Source organism: Haplochromis burtoni, unplaced genomic scaffold (assembly GCF_018398535.1).
Source record: "Haplochromis burtoni strain Fernald_Lab_line unplaced genomic scaffold, NCSU_Asbu1 Contig_109, whole genome shotgun sequence".
Classification (NCBI taxonomy): domain Eukaryota; kingdom Metazoa; phylum Chordata; class Actinopteri; order Cichliformes; family Cichlidae; genus Haplochromis; species Haplochromis burtoni.
Window position 1 is genome coordinate 151,279 of NW_024582470.1, and position 19,324 is coordinate 170,602.

Genomic DNA, 19,324 nt, shown 5'->3' on the forward strand with positions numbered 1-19,324 from the left:
GAATTAATTGAATTTGCTTGTGTGTGTTTTGTTTTTTTTAATCTCTCCTTTATAGGTTGTTTGTTTTGTGTGTGTGTGTGTGTGTGTGTGTGTGTGTGTGTGTGTGTGTGTGTGTGTGTGTGTGTGTTTGTTTTAAGATTTTAGGAAATTGTTGAGGGAGCGTTGTTTCACGCCTGTAGATTTAATGGAGCTCTGAGGCTGTTTGATTATGCATTAGCCCGCACATTGGAGACTCCAGAGATACTGTTATATAACACAGCTCTATATGGAAAGACATATTGCTGTGTGTATGTGTGTGTGTGTGTGTGTGTCTGTTTACATGTACACTTCAATGGCTAGTGTGATGTAATGCCGTGATGCATTTTTTTGTAATTGATGTTTTGATGTCTCATTTTGTTTTTAAAATCAAGCCATCAGTCCTTGCTTTTATCTTTTCTGAGCTGCAGGCAAAGCTAATTGTGTTTAAAACAATCTTGTCAACATACAAACTAACAAACCTGACCTCCTCAGAAAGAAACGCTATTGGTAAGCAGAGCTTTTGTTTCTGTAATGGGCTCAAGAGGGCACCATTGTAGAGCCGGTGTTTGGGCATGATAATGGCAGGAGAAAAATAAAGATGGAAGATAATCAGTTGTTAAACTACCAATGTGGACAATACAGCTACAATACTGAGAAAAAAGTGCTGAGTCACCCCTCATTTCTTTATATTTTATCGGGAAAATGAAAAATAGGTGCAGTGATTTGTTGAAGCATGCAAAAATAATGCAAATACATTATATAATGCAAAAACAGAGTTTTTACACTTCTAACAAGCTTGAAAGTCAATATTTGGTGTGACCACCTTTATTATTCAACACAGCCTGAAATCTCTTTGACAAGCTGTCTTGTTATATCTCTAAGTAGTCTTCAGGAATAGTTCTTGGGGCTTCTTGAAGGACATTCAAAGCTCTTCTTTGGATGTTGCTGCCTTTTATTCTGCTCTCTGCCAAGATCCCACACTGCTTCAGTAATGTTGAGGTCTGGACTCTGTAGAAAGACGAATCCATGGCTGATAGTGTTGCTTTGTGTGTTTTTCTCTCCAGGTATGCCTTTACTGCATTAGAAGTGTGTTTGAAATCATTGTCACGCTAAAAAAAGAAGACTCCACTATGTTTTACTGATACCTGTAGACTGTTGTACCGCTCTCCTGATCTCTTGGTTCAAACCAAGTAGTTAAGATCTGTTTTTGATTTTTAGTTAGTCAAGTTCTTGTGCAGTTTGACATACCTTGGCTATTTCTCCCTGTTTCCCTTCCACTGAGATCATTTCTGATGAGACCACAGCAAACAGTAGATGGGTCAACTGAAAGGCCAGATGCATCTCTCAGGTCCTGTCTGGATCTGGCTTGTTTTCTATTCCTTAAAGACATGACTTTCAGATACTGTTCATCTGCTATTAATACATTTTTATATACCGCCACTTCTTTTTGTAAGATATGACACATTTTGAGATAATAGCTCCTTCACATCTGCCTTCATGTCGGTAATTTTCATTGATTCAACTAAAGAAATGGGGTCATATTATGTTTTGTTTTATTTTTTTGTTTTTTGTGACAGGCTGTCTTATGTTATGGTTGAATGGTTCTTAGATTAGTGTTAAGTTGCTTAACAATTGAAAGACAATCCTCTGAAAATGGTCAGAGACAAGGACCGGACTGAAAGTGATTGAAAAAGGTATTTTCAAAGACCTGCAGAGAACCTGAGGCAAAATATCACAATAGGGTGGCAGACAGTACAGTAATTGTAGTGGTGCATTGCAAACTTTTAAACGTGATCAATTTTAAACTCGTGACACATCTTTTCACTTGTATAGGCTGTTTTAATCAATTGAATCTGTTTGATGTTTGAGTTTAAGTCAACAAAAATGAATTATTAGTCTGATAATCAAGCCTTCTATTCTTCCCCAGCACTGGCTAAAAATAATTACACACCTTTATGGAATGCAATTCTTTTGCGTACAACCTTGTACGCAGTGTACAATGTGGTGTTCATACTTTACACTATAAAACAAAAATCAAAGTAGTTTTGAAAGCATGCGGAAAATGCAGCCGCTAAAAGTGAAAGTTTCATTTTCACTCTGAGAAGTCACTCTCAGCTTAAACCCTGCCCAAACATGCGGTAAATATAAACATGTCAGTTACTTTGCCTGTTTAAACCAGTTTTATGAAGGCATGCATGTATAAAGTAGGTGTTGTACTTAATCAGCTTTGTTCAGCACACACCAACCAGCCAATTCTAACATTTAGTGACATCATGAAGGATTCCCTTACTTTTAATTCAATGCTAATTCCTTTGTACTGTTCACAAGGAAAATTTGAATGTAGGATTCTTGCATGTAACTTTTACTTAAACAAAAACAATTTGCTAACCTGCATTTTTTTTATTGTCACACACATCAATGATGATAATGATTTAGTAAGACTGAAAGGTATTTGGTGCTTGATTTAGCCACAAAGTAAAATCACTCTCCTTTATTATAAGTGTTAACTCAAAATATGCACTCAGTCATACGCTCTTGCGGGAGCAAATGTCCCCTGTGATCTGGACTGATGCTTGTGGTGAGGCGCGGGTGTCATTAACTGTGAACTGAATTAGTCTTGATTTTTTGCTTAGGACCAGGAGTAAACTTGTTTATCTTCTCTTGTTCGACCGGCTTGCTGAGTGTACGGGGGAGTCTGGGAAACTGCTAACAAGACAACGTATTTGACTGACAAGAGAGATAAAAGTCCCCTGTCACAGAGGTCCCAGATGGTGCAATTTAAATAGTAGGTGGAGGGATGATCAGAGAAGAAATACAAGGGGGTTGCTTTGGGCTGCTGAGGTTAAACTAAGAGGTACAAAGCAGAAAAAGGTGAAAAAATTGGGTTTAAAATGACCATCATTCTCAGATTAATAATTAATTCTATGAATCTTGTTAATCTAGGATGTGAACACATGGAAAAAGCAGCAAAAATGCAATTTTTGATTTTTAAAATAAAAGATCCCACAAAAAATGGTTGTGGCACAGTCTCCTTTGACTTAGACTGTGTGGGAGGAAGTAGTTTCTACATTTCAGACTGAATGTTGAATGTGAGACTGGATGGCTCCGCTTTGTCTTCTCAGCTCAACTTTCACCTCTGACTTGCAGGGACACATTTCTTTCTTTGTTGGCAGTGTTGTGGCTGATAACTAAAGTTGAAAAGCTGCACAGTCTACATAAAACTGAACAAAAACAGAGGGACGCTCAGGGGAGGAATCACAGTTAAGGAATGGCAGCTGTTTATTTTAGCCTATGACCCTGTGGTTTGTGTGTGTGTGTCTCTTTGGGTCTATTTGGTTGTCCCATAACACCAAAGCATGTCTGTACTGCGGGCAGAAGCTGGTGCTTATCTCATAATTCATATTCAGGCTGATTTGTGTGCAGGCTGTTAAGTAACTCAGAAATTATGACAAAAAAACTAATATTATACTAATAGTCAGGTCAGGTTGTTTCTAATACATATCTTAATGCAGATAAAATGAAAATGCAGAAAAGACAGATACTTTTATCTGTGGGGTTTCTTTGATTGGTTGGTCAGAATTAAAGATTAAATACAGAATAAAAGTCTCCTGTTTGTGCATGTGTGTGTTCATGTGAGGAAGAGTGAATGAGTCTGTTTTTAATAGTTGGCTGTTGTACTGCCTTAGGGGACGGCACGCCTCTCTAACTGACTTTGGCACCGAGCCTCACTGTGCCTGTTTGCCAGCCGTTAACTATTTCCTTGCTCTTTGTTTTGTCTCCAGACACTAGCTTGTGTGATGTATTTATTTGACCTTTGACCTTGATGGCATTTGAAGTCTCCTTTGTTTGTGGTGATTGTGGAGATTCAAGAAAGACAGATTACAAAATTCAAGGAAGGAAAATTCTCATTTCCTGTTAGCAGCCAGTGGCCGGTGTAGCTTCAAGCAGACGGCCTGAAGCAGGGATGAGAAGAGGGCTACAGAGTTGTGGTAACGTCACTTCTTTCTAAAGCCACATGCCTTACGTATATATTTTTTCATTTTCAACAAAGACATCACTTCCTGTGAATAAAAAGCATCACCCTCTGCACAACACCATCTCGCTTTATCCAGCATTTTTCACAATGCGTTTTCCCACTCCACTGAACCTGCAAACAGTGTTTAATGTGTAAAGTGGGTTTAGTGTTTTCCCATAAGAGAGAGTTTTAATCATCCTAATTAAACCTGTGTTGCAGTCTTTACATGGAGGGCGTGAAAGTTTTGTTTTCACACCTACATGCGCAAAATCCCGGGATGATTCACCAAGTGAAGCTGATGTCATGACGATGGCATACACAGCAGGAAGTCACCGGAGGATATGGAGCTCCCAAGAGATGTTTACCACCTTACCTGCAGAGAGAAGATTGAGTGAGGAGTAAAGAAAGATTACACTTTTTTAATAAAGAATATTTACTTGAATAATTCATGTAGTGTAAGGGTTTTGAAAAAAGACCCTGCACATTATTTGCGAGGCTTTGACTTTAAAAATTTCCATTTACATATTGAGGAAGACTTTTAGTAATGTGAGTTAGGATTAAAGGATTAGCATTAAAGAACCACATAATTAGGGTTAAACTAAAACAGTGCAGTGTATTCCCTGTGAGATTTGTTTTTGGATAAGGGGCTGGGATGTCATTTGCGTTTTGACATTTGGCGTAATTCCTGGTCCCTTTCCAGAATTAGATCAAGGAAGTTTTACCTTCAACAGTAACAGTAGCCTACTTATATCATAATGTTGTAACACTTCCGTGTATAGCTGTCATTGTTTTCTTTTTTTTCATGAGTGTACATAAATATGCATTTGCCAGGCTTTATTTGACAGATTTAAAACCACATGACAATCACACCCCACAGTTGTCTCTGAAATGTGTGTACTAATCAGCAGCTGATTGTTTCAAACATAATTTTAGGCTACTGTGCTTCCTGTTTGTGTTTTCACCCACCCAAACACCCTACCCCCCACCCCTCCAAGCTTTGTTAATGGGTGTGTCTGTCCTCAGGAATCCTACACCATTAACAATTGAGGTTACTGTAACTGGCTAAACAGCTTCGACCAGTGAGCGCAGGGTATCTGACACACCAACACGCAGTGTTCCGGCTATCCAAAGCAGTAAACAGATGCCATTCTTTAATGGTCTACTGCTACGCGAGAGGGAAAAAAGGATGAAACAAGAGTCAGGAAGCAGGTGTGTGAGAGAGGACGCAAGAAAGAAATCATTTTTCTCATTGCCAAAAATGCCTCTGTGAGGGAAGGTGAGTAGGAGAGAGGAAAAAGAGAGGAAGAAAATGCGAGGGAGTGGAGGGGTAAAAGAACCACCCAGATTTAACAAACCACCCAATCAAGCTGCGTTCTTGGAATTGGCTCCCTCCCCTTTTTTCACCACCTGAGAGTGAAGAAACACAGCTGTGCCTCAGAGGGCTGAAAAAGACAGAAGGAGAAACGCTCTGAGAGCAGGTGAGAGTTGAAGTGGGGCACGCAAAGAGAAGAAAGGTTTTATAGAAAATCTGCTTTCAAATAAAATAAGATTTTTTTAAAAAAAAATGTTTTCAAAATCTTAAACAACTGTGAGAAAGCCTCGAGAGGAAGACCTGAACTCTCAGGAGAACTGTGTAACAACAAAGCGATGAGCTCACTGTCTCGGGATTGAATGAACACAACATAAAGAGAATAAACCCTGAAAGGAAACTGGATACCAAAATGTGGGGAAAAAGGTGAAGAGTGAAAATGGACTGAAGGGCCTTTTTAAGTATTTTTCCTTCCTCTGGGACAAGGATTTTTTTTATTTTATTTTGAGTCTTCTGTGGAACAATGTAAAGTTGTCTTTCTTCCTCTGAGGAGGGCTACATTTTGACAATATTCTACGAGGTGTCGGTGAGCTCCTGTGGAGACTGGCTAATGAGCAAATAGGGGAGACATGTCTCTAGAAGATGTCAAAAGCACCACCAGCCTTGGGGCTGAAAGCAGTGCTTCAGATCATTGCAATGGCCACTGTCTGAACCAACATCAGGATCACGGGGTGAACCAAAGTGAAGGCCAGGATGAGATCGTTCTGGACCGTATTGCCTCTCTGTCAGTGGATAAGTTTGATCCCAGTGACTTCACAGGGAGGTTTTCAAAGATCCAGTTGAGGTCCAGAAAGAGAAGAGGGATCATTAATAGAGGTATGTGGAGACTGGCTCTACAGATTTTGTGTGTTTTGGGGTTTTTTTTGTTTTCTTCTTCTGAAGAGCACAAATGTGAATGAACACAAGATGAGTCAACACAGAGAGGGGGCAATGAGATACATGTTTTGTAATATTCCCAGGAAGTTTGAATGTGATTGCTTATTTGTCATGACCTGAGGAGTTAACTTTAAGGGTGGAAATGGCAGAAAGACAGGTCGAACATCCAGCTGAAAAAATGATCCTCCGCTCGCCAGCTGGAATGTGGGTGTGTGCGGTTTTTAGCCGCTTTGAGATTTTAAATAACTCAGATCTTCTGCTACCTGTTTAGACCCCGTCTGCCTCTTTATGTACACCACTGCAAAGCTCGTCTTTGTTGTCACTTGGAAACTAGACTCGACAGGTGTATTTGTTGTGGGTTTTGAAGACCCTGTGAAAACTGATACCCTCTGTGTCTTTAGAAAATACCACAAGGTTACTCCACTGATCATGAATCCAGAAAGAGGCATGCCATTTCTGGCCTCAGGATTGTTGTTTTCCTCAAACCACTTGTTCTCTCTCAGCTTACCTTAAACTCTGTGAATTGTATGTCTATACACTTCCAACATTTTAGGGAGTCTTTACAGGTACACTTCGGATCAGAGTATTGTTTAAATTTTGTAATAATGTATCAGTTTTTAGATTTATTAAGTCAAGTAATACTGAATGGCATTTGAAGGAAGATCCAATTGAAGGCACTTTAGGATAAGAAAAGCAGAATGCTTATTTTGTGTCTCTGATTGGACTTGAAAAAAGATGGAAACATAGGTGCATGTTGAAGAGTGAAAAGGGGGAATTTTGGTGTGAGGTAGTGTCTGTGCAACAAAGCAGCACCTGCACAAACATGCCTTTATTGAGACTTCTCAATAAATGAGCTTGTAGAGTGCAAATGTCAAAGAAATGCGGTGAAATGTAAGATTATAGAAGCCTCTGCTGCTGAGATAATGTACATGTGTTAGTCTTTGATGGTACACAAATGTGTTCTCACTAGAGTTATCTGACCCAGCTGTGTCAAGGACACACTACTGTGTGAGCCCCGAGCCTCAAACAGCCTCTCTGTGGTCGTTTGAAGCAATTTATTTGCAATCTGTGTTTATGCGTGAGAGTGTGCTCATGTGCTGTGTTATGCTGGTTCGGTTAGCATGACAAAAACACATCACATTAACAGATGTCTGACACATGTTGACTTGTTTACTATGGTTTTTGTGATTGTGTCAATTTGATTTATGAAGCTGAAATGAGTAATACAATCACAGATGAATAGACATTTATGCTAGAAGTTCATTCCTTGATTGAAATGTAATATTAAACATCCACAGCTCCAACATCTCCATCATTAGGTCGTGAATGATAATGCTCCAGTGAAACGATGTCTGTCTGTGCTAGACACAATGTATCAAACAGTCTCTGTTTGACTGATGAAATTGTGTAATCTCACTGGGATTACATTTCAAGTGTGTGTCTTTGATTCAAAGATGTTGTTTAAAGGACATACCATTCGCTCCCTCTATTGTTATTGTAAATTGTTAAAGTCACAACTGTTAATTTTAATTTAAGAGAAACAATAAATACTTGATTTATCTCAAAAGTTGGCAAATTAGTGTGATACTAAAAAAGTTTTTTAAAAAGTGATTCAGTTTTGAGGTACGGTGACGATCACATGGTTAACTATGACTGTGACTCTGTGCCTGTTATAAACTTTCTCCTCATGCTGAAAGTGAGAAATCGCCTCTTTCTGCATCACTCTCTGTGTTTGTGCTGATGTGGAGGGCAGCTATTTACACCTCTGTACCCATTCTGTGCCACTCAGCAAGTGGGAAGTGTTATATTCATGTAGTGTAAGACTGTCTCCACCCTCCCTGTGACAGCCACTCAGATAACAACTTTTCTGGTTGAAACATTTTCACTGTCATATTAGATAGTTGACACATGGCAAATATTGGCATGAACAGCTCTGATCTTTCCAGTCTAGAAGAGGTGACGTCAGATCATCATCATCATCATTTATTCCTTTACTTTAAAAGCAAAACAATAAAAAAATAAAAGCCCCAGCAGTGAAAGCTGTTCTGGAGTTTACTCTTGTTTGCTTCCCTTCTCTTATCACTTCTGAGCTTGGCTTCTGTCTCTCATTAGCCACTGTTTGCTGTCTGACTAGAATATATGTAACTCCACACATGATTTTCTTCTTCTCTTCTACTCAGGGCAGGGTTGGGGATACATTGACATGCTCCACCATCTCATGATACAGAATGGTTTTCCACAAAAGGCCCCTTCGTACTTTCAAAAGCTGAAAGGGTGGTGTTGTTTCTTCACATTCTGTTGATAGCATTAGTTCAATCTGAAGCCTGTAAACGGTTTTGATTTAGAATGAGTAGCATTAATGGAGATGACTCAGCTACTTATCTTGCAGATAGTCTGTTTAGCGTTGCTGGTTTACACACTGCACATGATTTAAGCTCCACCTTTGATTGTTTAGATGGAGTGGCCCCCTAGTTAGCAACCATCATTAGCAGTGGAGTCTTTTGGGCTAAGCTTTGTAGAAGTGTGCAGTGGCTCGATGTTTCCGAGGCTTGCATACCTAGCTAGCATCCAAGGTAGCATACCTTGATGTGGATAACGTCCTCACACCTCCTCGCTAATGTATTGTTTTATAACCATCTTATAACTGCCACATTTTCAGAACAACAGGTTTGCATTATCTGATGCTGAGCAGCCTCATGCTTATTGATTGTATCACTCATTCATTGCACCACAAAAGGTCAGGTTATTATGTTAGCCTTATAAACAGACGTATAAATACAATAAAAATGAATTGGTGACCCATTATACTTGTAGACCAAGTATAAATGAAATCTTAATTTACGCTTCACATGTATAAGTACCCTGTATATATATGTGTGTGTGTTCATGTGTGTTTGCCTGTGTGAGTAAAGGAGTCACATTCCAACAGCTGGCATGCCCGGGCCCCTGCTCAGAATGTGAGGAATCTCAGCCGCTCCATAGGGGTGTGTTCATCTCTATGTCCATGATTTTTTTCTCTCTCTCTTTCTTATAGGCTCCATATGTGTGTCATTGTAACCCAATGGGAAATATGCCCCCTTTCCCCGTTGTAAGTCCTGAAATTTTATTGATTGTCCTATTGTGCATCTGCGCTGTGCTCCGGCGAACACTCTGCAGGCTTCATTTACATCAGTCAGAGCAGAAAGAGTCAAACGGCAGTACATAACAATTCAAATTTCCCATATATAGCCCCACCACCACCACCAGCCGGCACATGTAACTGTTTAACCTAATGTGGGTCAACAAGCAAACATGCAAACATTTTCATGCAGTCTCATGAGCAAGACTGGATGAGTAAGATAAGAGTGCAGACTTTTAAATATTTAGCTGTCATCTCATCAGTACAGCACTTGGTGCACCAGAAGTCAAGTGGTTGTTATACACAGGATGTTTTGAAAGTTTCAGGAGAACATTTTGAAAATTGCTTCATATCTAATGATTGTCAGTTGGGCTTGATTGGCTTGTATGCAGGTTAACAGACAAAATTGTGATTTGCTTATTCTGTCAGGCCCAGCACCGTGATGGGACAACAGACGTTGCAGACAGGAATAGGCTTTCAGTGCTTCTTTGATATATTTCTCCTCCTGTGGGATTAAACTGTAATTGTCTGTTAATATGAACCAGGCCATCCATGCTTGGCAGCTCTCCTGTGAGCTGCCAAGCTTTGCATAATACTGTATCCTATACACTCTTTACTCTTCCTCTCACTCACATTTTTTTGCTCTCCCTCCCTCGGCCGCTCACATGTCCTGTGGCACTTCCGCTGTTCATCCAGGGAATTGCACAATGACCCTAATTATCCACTTGTACTTCCAAGCTTTTTCAGCCAACCGTAACATCACTGCCACAACTTTGTGCTTAGGCAGACATTTTCAAAGGCTTTTTAAGGTAGAAAGAATTTAGTTTGTACTTAGGTACACTAAAGACTCAGTTAGAAGTTGAACTAAAGCTATGAGATGTGGCAGGTTATTATGAGATGCTAGCAGAGTCCTGACATACAGTGTGTTGGTATTGGCCTGTGTATCTACTTAAAGGAAGACAAAATTAAATATCAGCTGCACTGCTGAGGTAAGGGATGCTTCATCAAGCAAAGCAGATTAAAATCTCTTAAGCTGTGATAAGCAAAGGGAGCCAACTCTTTGCTTCGATTTGACTTTTCACACCATGACTCTGTATCTTCTCACTACACACTCAAGACAGCAGAGATACCTCGTTTGCAAAAAAAAACAAAGAATCAAGCTCACATTCGCCACATTAAATATTTATCGTCTGGAAATGATATCCAGCAGCACCAAGGCACCTGAAATGATCACAAAAACATTCACTCAGATGTCGCGCTGTTAATTACGTGATCAAATTTGTAAAGCATGAACATTGCATCTAAATTATTGACAGGTTAATTTCCCATGTGCCACATGAATCATTTCAATTCTGCCAGAGGTGTGAAGCAGTTGTACCAGCTGATAAGTCAGGAATAAGTCAGACTTCATTATCAGTGTCAATGTCTAGGCTGGCTGACAACAACAACACATTTCATTAAAAAAAAAAAACTCTATTCATCTGAATGGTGTAACAAAAAGGTTAAAAAATAACTCTTTTGCTTGATTTAATGAATAAAAAAATCACTGCAAGCCAACTAGTGACAATGATGATGATGAATCATGGAGGGAACATGAATGTCTGCACCCGATGTAACTTGCACATGTATTGAATGGTGTTAAAAATATCCATTTAAAGAAAGAGAAATATATTTTAGTTTTATTTTTGTTTATTTTTTGTCTTCTTCTTCCTTCTGGGATTTGGATACAACAAGAAAAGTATGCATACTATACACAAAAACACACTATTGCCCATTTCTTGTTTTTATACTTAAGATGAATTATTCTTAAATGAAGACATTGATCTGACACATGTAAAATGTAGCCAATTGTGTTTATTGTTATCATTTTATTATCATCTCTCTACCCTGTGTTCATTTGAGAACACAGGGTCGGGAGGGCCAGGATGAGGGCCGTCAACTCATCAATTGTTTCTGCATTTTGCTTCTCCAGTTTCTGGCATCTTTGCTTCACTCCTTCTAATGTTGCTTGTGTTTCTCCAAGCTTTTCTTTCAGTTCTTTAGCTGATGCCTCCTGTGTTAGATTTGCCTTAAGCATGTCTCTATTTCTCTCTTGTGCGTTGTTGTGCAGGTGTTCTAAGTGCTCATTTCTTCTCTGGATTTCTTTAAGCGTATGCTGCAGGTCTTCTTGTATTTTCTCTTGTTGTTGCTTTTCCGCCTGCATTTCACTGTTCTGGCGCCTCAAGTTGTTGAAGTTCAACAAGATCCCATTAATGAACTCTGATTATTTCTTGCAATTCCACTGATACTACGCTGCATCTCCGAGCATAGCTTTTCCACTTTTTCATTTTCTCCTTCCAGTTCAGTTGATTTTTCCTTCATTTCATTACAAAATTCTTGCATTTGTACATTTTTCCTCTCAAGGTCCTGGAGAATAAGTTTTTCTTGTTTCTGTTGTTCTTTCTGTTCCTCTTCTACCTGAAGAAGCATTTTATTTTTGAATTCTGTTTCATCAAGCTTTACCTTGAGCATTTGGTATTGTTCCTCCATGCCTTTGAGTTTGCACTGCATTTCTCTCTGCTTTTTGTCTTCTTCCTCCTTTTCTTGGAGGATTTCTTTAAATTTTTCCAGCGCTTAATCAAGTTTTGCTTGGCGCTCCTGATTTTTTTTGGCCCATGTCTCGGAGATCCCACTGCATCACCTCAATAGTAGCATTCCTGTCTTGAAGCTGGGCAGATATCTCTTTTACTTCGGCGCTCTTTTTCTTGTTCTCTTTAATCAGGAACGCAATCTGCTCTCGTGCTTGACCAAACATTATTCCCCAGCCCTCATTAATAATGTTTATGTCAGGCTGGCGTTGTTGTCTTTCTTCAAGGTGTCTATTTTGTGCTTCTATTTGTGTTCACTTCTCCTGGAGTTGAAGCGTCTCTTCTTCAAGGTGTTTAATTATCTTTGGTAGGTTGTAGTTCTCCTTTCCTTTCCTTCTTTCCTCTAATGCCCTTTGAATGAATAAGGCGCCATCTGGGGAAATTGGCTGGCCACACCAGGAAGGAGAGGCGGCGTAATCCTTTTTTCTTTGTTGGTATTTTCTTGGATACATGTTGGAATTTGTGCACAGTTACTCTGAAAAGGTTTCCAAATATTTCCAAATGTATCTGGTCGAACGTTTGAAGACTGTGAACAAACTGACTAAAATTGCTGCTTTTCACTTGTATTTATGGAAAATCAATAATCAAAGGACTTAAGATTCCTTGCCAATGAGATTGTGACATGGCATTTTAGAATGGGAATATTGTTTTAAAACCCTTTTCAAAATTAACTTAATATTTGAGTGAAAAGATTGAAGAAAAAAAAAGTGGGGTTTTTTTTCTACATAATAGAGCTATAATAAATGTTCTGGGGGGTTTAAGTACAGAAATCAGCTGCTAAAATATTTTTATTGACTTTTGGTGTTGGGAATGATTTACAGTCTGTTCTGTAGGAACGCTGAATTAATATATTGGCTGTCTGGCCCCTTCTGGATACATAATAGTTGCTGAAGGAGATTTTTTTCATCCCCAGCTGATCTCCATCCATATTTATATAAAATCTAGCATGCTCCACACCACACAAAGTAAGAAGCCAGTTAAAATCTGTGTGTGATACCTTAGGTGGTGCTGCACTGACCAGTTGTTTCTGGCAATTTGTTGGTTCAGCCTGCCTATCACTGCTACTCTTGGCTCTTATTGGTCAGTGCAGGCTGACGGCATGCTCACTCAGCACAATATGAAACAGAGCAGGAAAACAATAGAAACATTAGTGCTGTTAGTCTGCTCCATTATAGCTACAGCGGTATGAAAACTGCCATTTCATTGTCACTCACTCACTAGTTTTCACCTTCCCAGTTTATCGCCCTCTATTTTCAGCATACCCTCTATGTAGCACTAGCTGGTGTGTGTGTGTGTGTGTGCGTGTGTGCGTGTGTGCCCCCCTCCCCCCCGCACTCTTTCTCTGTCTTCCCTCTAAGAGGATTGGCTGCTTGCGTCTACCAACATCTGTGTATCACTGTCCTGAGAGAGCAAAACAGAGAGGGGATGGGGGGTGTTAGCCAGCAAGATAGCAACACAGAGCTCAGGCAAGCCTGAGAGACACTATTTCTCTTTCTCTCTGGCATACACACACTCTTCCTCGTGCACACACGCAAACAAACGCACACACTCAGCAGTAGACAGCCGCAACATCCGCATCGCTCGCTGCCCACCCGCATCCTTCTCCCCCTTTCTCCGAGCCTTATTCCTGTCGGAGCGCTCTCCTCTTTCTCTTACTTGCTCCGTCTGCAACGCCTCATCCTGCCGTCCTGTCCCCGCTCTGCTGTCTGTCACCGTGGCGACATAGCCTCTGCAGCCATGGCGACCAGCCAGCAGGATTCGGGCTTCTTTGACATCAGCCTCAAGTCTCTGCTGAAGTCCTTTGGAGGCAGTGAGTACAGCTAACAGATCACTGTTGTTGTTGCTTGCTGCTGTGCCCAACAAATGTGTGATACAGTCTGCCCTCAACTCATCATTAATGGATCCTGCAGTGTGCAGACTATGCTTATTTGTGTTTACGTTTGGAGTTCAGGGACAAACGGACGGCACACAATGTGATCGACACTGTCAACATTTGGCAATATTACGTAACGTAATAATGGAAGACAAGTAGTTGAGCAAGAGCTCCAGAGAATGAGGGTAAATCTGGCTTCTCAGCAGTTTTCTATACATAACATTACTTAAGAGAAAAAAAAGTGTCACTATTTGACTTTGAGCCTGGTACAGAAATTCTAAAGTCAATCAGAATTTGTCAATAAATAAAAACAAAACAAAGCTGTCCGTTTACATGTGATATTATTATGTGCGGTCCAGAAGACTCAAAATATCTGTTTACAAAACAGAAGGTAAAGCCACTGTAGGTCGCTGTGAGGCAGTCCGTCACCGGCAGCATCTCTCTCGACTGTTTTCACTGGGACATACTGTACTTTACAAATCTGAGACATTACAGTAGTCAGAAGACATCGCTGTATTATCGCCCCATTTGGACTCATCTGCGTGCAGCCTGTAGTTTACCTTGTAGAGAATGCAAAAATAAGCAATAAGGCTTTGTTGTTGTTGTGCTGCAGTGATTTTCCTGTACTGGCTGATCACTTCTTGTGGCAGTCTTCAGTTTGTTTATGTGTGCCTCTTTGAGAAGTCTCTAGATTCCATGAGAATTTCTTGCCTTTCGCACAGCTCATGTGTCAGGTGTGCTTTGAAGGTTACTGACAGCAGGGGTTACGTCGGTGCAGTGGTTAAGGAGGAATTTCATGGGCCGTGTCGATGGTTCCCCTTGAGCTATTGGTGATGTAATAAAAAATGAAATCACTGCAGAAACAGACGTGTTTCCTCACTTGTCACAGCTGTAGACCAGACGCAGACATGTTGGTTTTGTTTGGCTCAAGGTCATGATATCGATAGCAATCAGACTTAAAAGCCAAGAATCAGGCTTTTAGCTCCAACTTAGGTTGGTGTTTTAACTTTTAAGTTGCTGTGGAGTGAAATCACTAGACAAATAGCTGACCTCATCATCTCCTGCCATCGCTTTGAAATATTCATGCGTAATGTCAACTACTTCGGCTTTAGTTTTAATCCTTTTTTAAAATTACATCCTTAAAAACATTTCTAAATTCTTTCACCTGTTCACAACAACACGGCAGTATTTTGGATTACAGTGGCTAAGATTTGCACTGCTGTTGATATTCATTCAAATTTAAACCTCTCATAACTACACAACTAAGGGTTAGTTCAAAAATGACCAAGAATAACACAATAAAAACTCCAGAATACCTTTATCTATCAGGTACCAGCATACAGGTTTAGCTCTTCTTGGTCTTGGTGAGTTGAGTCAGTGTGTGTTTGTGTTGTTGTCTGTGCTTTTACAAGTGATTCATCACAGTCCATATTAAACTGCCCTCAGACTGTGCAAGCATGTGCACAACTGATATGTCTTTTCACAAGCCCAGAAAAACGTAAAGGTATTAAATGCTAACCTTAATTTAAACGTCCATATTAGGATTTCTGTGTGACAGCTGCATTGTTGATGCATCAAGATGTGTATGCAGTCACCCTGTCTCATAATGCGTGTTATTCATGACTCATCCCGCCAGGGTGCTTGTCTGCTAGTATGACATGATGGTTGGAGGTAAACACCAGATGTAAATTCTCTCCACTTGGTCTATTTTTATCAGATAATCTGCTGATTATTTTTAAGACTTGATACCCGCAGTCCAAGTCAGGGTTTTAAAATGTGTTGCTGTCTCCATCCAGCATCAAAACGGCAGTGGAATTTCCTTCAGTGGAATTGTGGCTCAAGGAAAAACAGTGTTGTTATTGTCAATTCTGCTTTTTATTCCTCTTCCTCTTCGTCTCTTTGCCATTTCAGTCCCTTTCGTCCTTTGTCTCGTTCTTGCTCGCACATTTTTAAATACATTTTTCTCAATTAAAATTTGAAATGTATTGTAAATGTAATTAAACCAAGGCAGGCTTGTATTGACTGGACATGGTAGAATTCTGCTGAATTACTCCCTTCATTGCTGAGTTATACAAATGGACTACAGATGATCACAGGAAGTGCTCCACCGCAGCTTTCCTGGGCCGCCACGACTTTCGACTCTCAAACACAAGCTCGTACACCACTGTGTTTCACTGAGCAGTTGTAATAGATTATCTCAGTTTGAGACCACCTTCTATTGTGTGTGAGTGTGTGTGTGTTTCTGTGTATTATGTCTTTGTGCTCATGTGTCTGCAATTGTGTATGAGTAGGGGTCAGTGGGAGTGGTGGGTATGTAAGAGAGTGACCGCCAGCAGTCTATATATAGCACCTCCCTCCGCCCCTCGGCTCGCTCTCGGAGCAGTGTTGAAATTCCAGCCTAACTCTTCTGGTCAGATCTCCACAAAGGGCAGACTTTACTTAACTGCTATTGGCTACTTAAGGACAGCCCTTAACCATTTTCAAAGAAGCACTTAATTTCAATACTTCTTTCCAAAGGGCTTCAAAGAATTCAAGGTCACAGGAATTGTTGTGCAGAGCAGTGTTGGCAGGGCGGAGGCGGAGCAGAAGCAAAAGTAGAAACTGATAGCTGACCTGTAGGCTCATATAGCTCTCGAGCACGAGGCCCTACGCAGCCTCTAATCTACTCAAACCTCTCCTGGAGCAGGACACTGGAAAGGTTTTTTGATCCCTGTTGGTAGATTGCCCTTTATGACAGAATAAATGGTTGTTGGTTGTCTACTTTTATTTTAAGAAGACACTTCTGCACCTCCTCTTCAACTTTTAACTGGAGCTCTCTTGGCTCTGAAGCATCGAGGCATCTTCACTTGGGCGGATTTGCTCTGGCTATGGCTCCTCCAGTGTGTGGCTGCAGCTCATCACCCTGTTTGATTTGGACTGAATGTGGGATAGAGCTGTAGTGCTGCTGTCATGACAGTTTTCTTTTTGACCTCAGGCTCGTGTGTTTCGCTTTTTCTGTCGTTCATTTTCGTAAGGATGGAGATTTACACTTTTAGCTTTGGTTAAACCGACCGGGTGCCAAAGCTTTACATCAAAGGGACTTCTGTAGCATTTTTGACAATGGTGGAGTAGACAAACGTCCTCTGTGACTTTAACCTCTTGCAATGAATTGCTTTTGTTTTTAATCATGGCTGCTGTATTTCACAGCCTGTAAAATCCCACCGTTTTTGTTTTTTTTCCCATTTCACCCACTGTGTCCTTGTAAGGCTGTCTGCACCATGGAGGTGCCAACGAAATGGAGCAGGGCTAGTGTGATCAGCTTCATCAAGGGCCTTGGTAAGCGTAAAGGCTTGCGCATTCATATGAACACCTGTTTGCAAAGCCTGAGTGCTCAGGTTTAACTCAAGGGGCCTGTCATGTCCATGAGTTAGTATTTACATCTCACCTTTCCTGTGAGGTCAGGTCACATGGTCATGAAAGATCAGTTTGATCTGGCATCGTTCTTAATGCAAGCACACTAGACACATCTGGGAAATGTTGTGGTAATTATTGCTTTGTTTTGTTTGGGGGGTTGGGGAAGTACTTTACACGTTTTTTTTTCCTCCGGCATATTCTGGGAATCAAACCTGCAAATGTTTCATTCTGTTTATTTATCCAAGTATGAGATTTATTACCACAGGAGATAGCACTCAGCTGCGTGAATGCAAAGCAGGGAGGATCGTGTAAGGATTGCCAGAATCGGTGTCCATCGCCGAGCCATAACTCAGTCGAAATTTGAACACACAGATGTGGTTTTTATTAGTTTGAATACAATTTATGCTCAAGAAGATGATTTTTACACTACCCCATTCCTCGTGACTCTACAAGTGAGAATCATCAACCATGAGAGCATTGCAAATATGAACTTCTAATGCATATTCAGCGCTGTTTGTCATGGTTCAGAAAGCAAAAACAGGCTGAAGGCCCAAAAATGATGAGATCTGTAGTTCAAAAACCTTTAGCATTAAATATGCTCCAGTTAGCAGTAACGCTGATAAAAAATGTGTGCACGCTGGGGGCACAGAAGTATTTACTGTAACTCAGGGGTGACCCACAGAGTCAGAGTACTTCAGACTAACTGGCCGGTCTTATATGTCATCAGCTTCTCCAGTGGGGCTGAAGCCATCCATCCCACCAGCCAGCGGTCCCTTGGGTGAGAGGAAGGGCCCCGTCGTCATGGCGCCTGTCAACGTGGACCCAGAGAGCAAGCCGGGCGAGTTTGTCCTAAAAAGCTTATTTGCCAACTTCACCTTGCTCTCTGAACGCAAGATCCGTATCATCATGGCTGAACCACTGGTGAGTGACCGAGCTTCGATTCGTTCTTTTTTTTTTCTCTCCATGACGCTTAGTCCACTTCTGTCTGTGTTACAGCATCATAAACACGCATTTTGGCCATCTTATTTCATTATGTTAGTCATCGGAACTTTGGATGACAGTGTATATTGGCTCGACATTTTTATGCAATCCACAGTTTCCAACCTTTTTTAACTGTCCAGAAAATCCTTTTGAATTGAAGCGCAGTGATCCACACAGGTGTACACACAGGTGTTCACAGACACAAACTACACCTTTCTTGGCTGCTACCTTAAAGCACATTGTGTGCTGTCGGTCTTGCGTGCTGCACAACAACATTCAATATTTAGTATTTATTGTTATTCACTGTTAGATTAATGCGATGGTGCTGTGTTTATTATGTTGCTCTCGTTTTTTGCTTGTTCTTTTTTCTTTTGTTTTTTTTTTTTTCTCTCAACAGGTGATCCGGGAGATTTTTTTTTTCTTTTTAAGTGTCCTCTCTCACTGTCCCTCTTCCCCTCTGTTTTTCTGTTCCTTCATCTTTATTTCTCCCTTTCCTATCCCCCAGCCATGTCTGTCCTGTCTGTAACAACTGAAAATAAAATAAAATAAAATAAATAATAACAACAAAGGTCGATCAAATGGAACAAAACGACAAAGCCGTGACGATCCATTTGGCAAAGTAAATCCGTTGGGTATTTTTGTTGGCGTTCAGGCATCAATTCTGACGGCTAAAAAAACAAATGGGAAAGGCAAAAAAAAAAAAAAAAAAATTCCAGCCAAGCAATAAATGGACAAAGCAGTAAATCAGGGAATGCCTTCTCTTTATCGCTGTGTTTAGTGGATTGTATTTTACCTTGGAAACCCACGCACACTCCAGAGTCAGCGATCAAATACACATTTAACCCAAGGTTTTTTTCCTCTGTACTGTTATCATTTGAAAAAGCAGGCAGTCCTAAATAGTACAGGCTTACATGTACCTGTTAGTGTACTTGAACTGTGCATGTTTACACCTTTGCTTGTCTCTATATGATCATTTTCAGTTTATGGTTCACAATGAAACGCACTGTGTTTCCAGTTTTTTGAACAACAAAGTAACTCTAATATGTCTGAGCCA

The 19,324-nt window shown here is 40.4% G+C and overlaps 1 protein-coding gene across 9 annotated transcripts in view; it reads left to right on the forward strand.

The window, feature by feature from the left end:
• Window positions 1–19,324, forward strand: part of fryb (furry homolog b (Drosophila)) — a 54,030-nt gene that overhangs the window by 2,707 nt on the left and 31,999 nt on the right. For 4 of the 9 annotated variants that reach the window (XM_014335431.2, XM_014335433.2, XM_014335432.2 and 1 more), the window contains exons 1-2: window positions 852–6,218; window positions 18,017–18,210. In XM_014335431.2, coding sequence (XP_014190917.1) covers window positions 5,972–6,218; window positions 18,017–18,210 — 441 coding nt within the window. In that variant the 5' untranslated portion in view covers window positions 852–5,971. The other 5 variants (XM_014335434.2, XM_014335436.2, XM_014335440.2 and 2 more) reach the window with 5 other exon arrangements.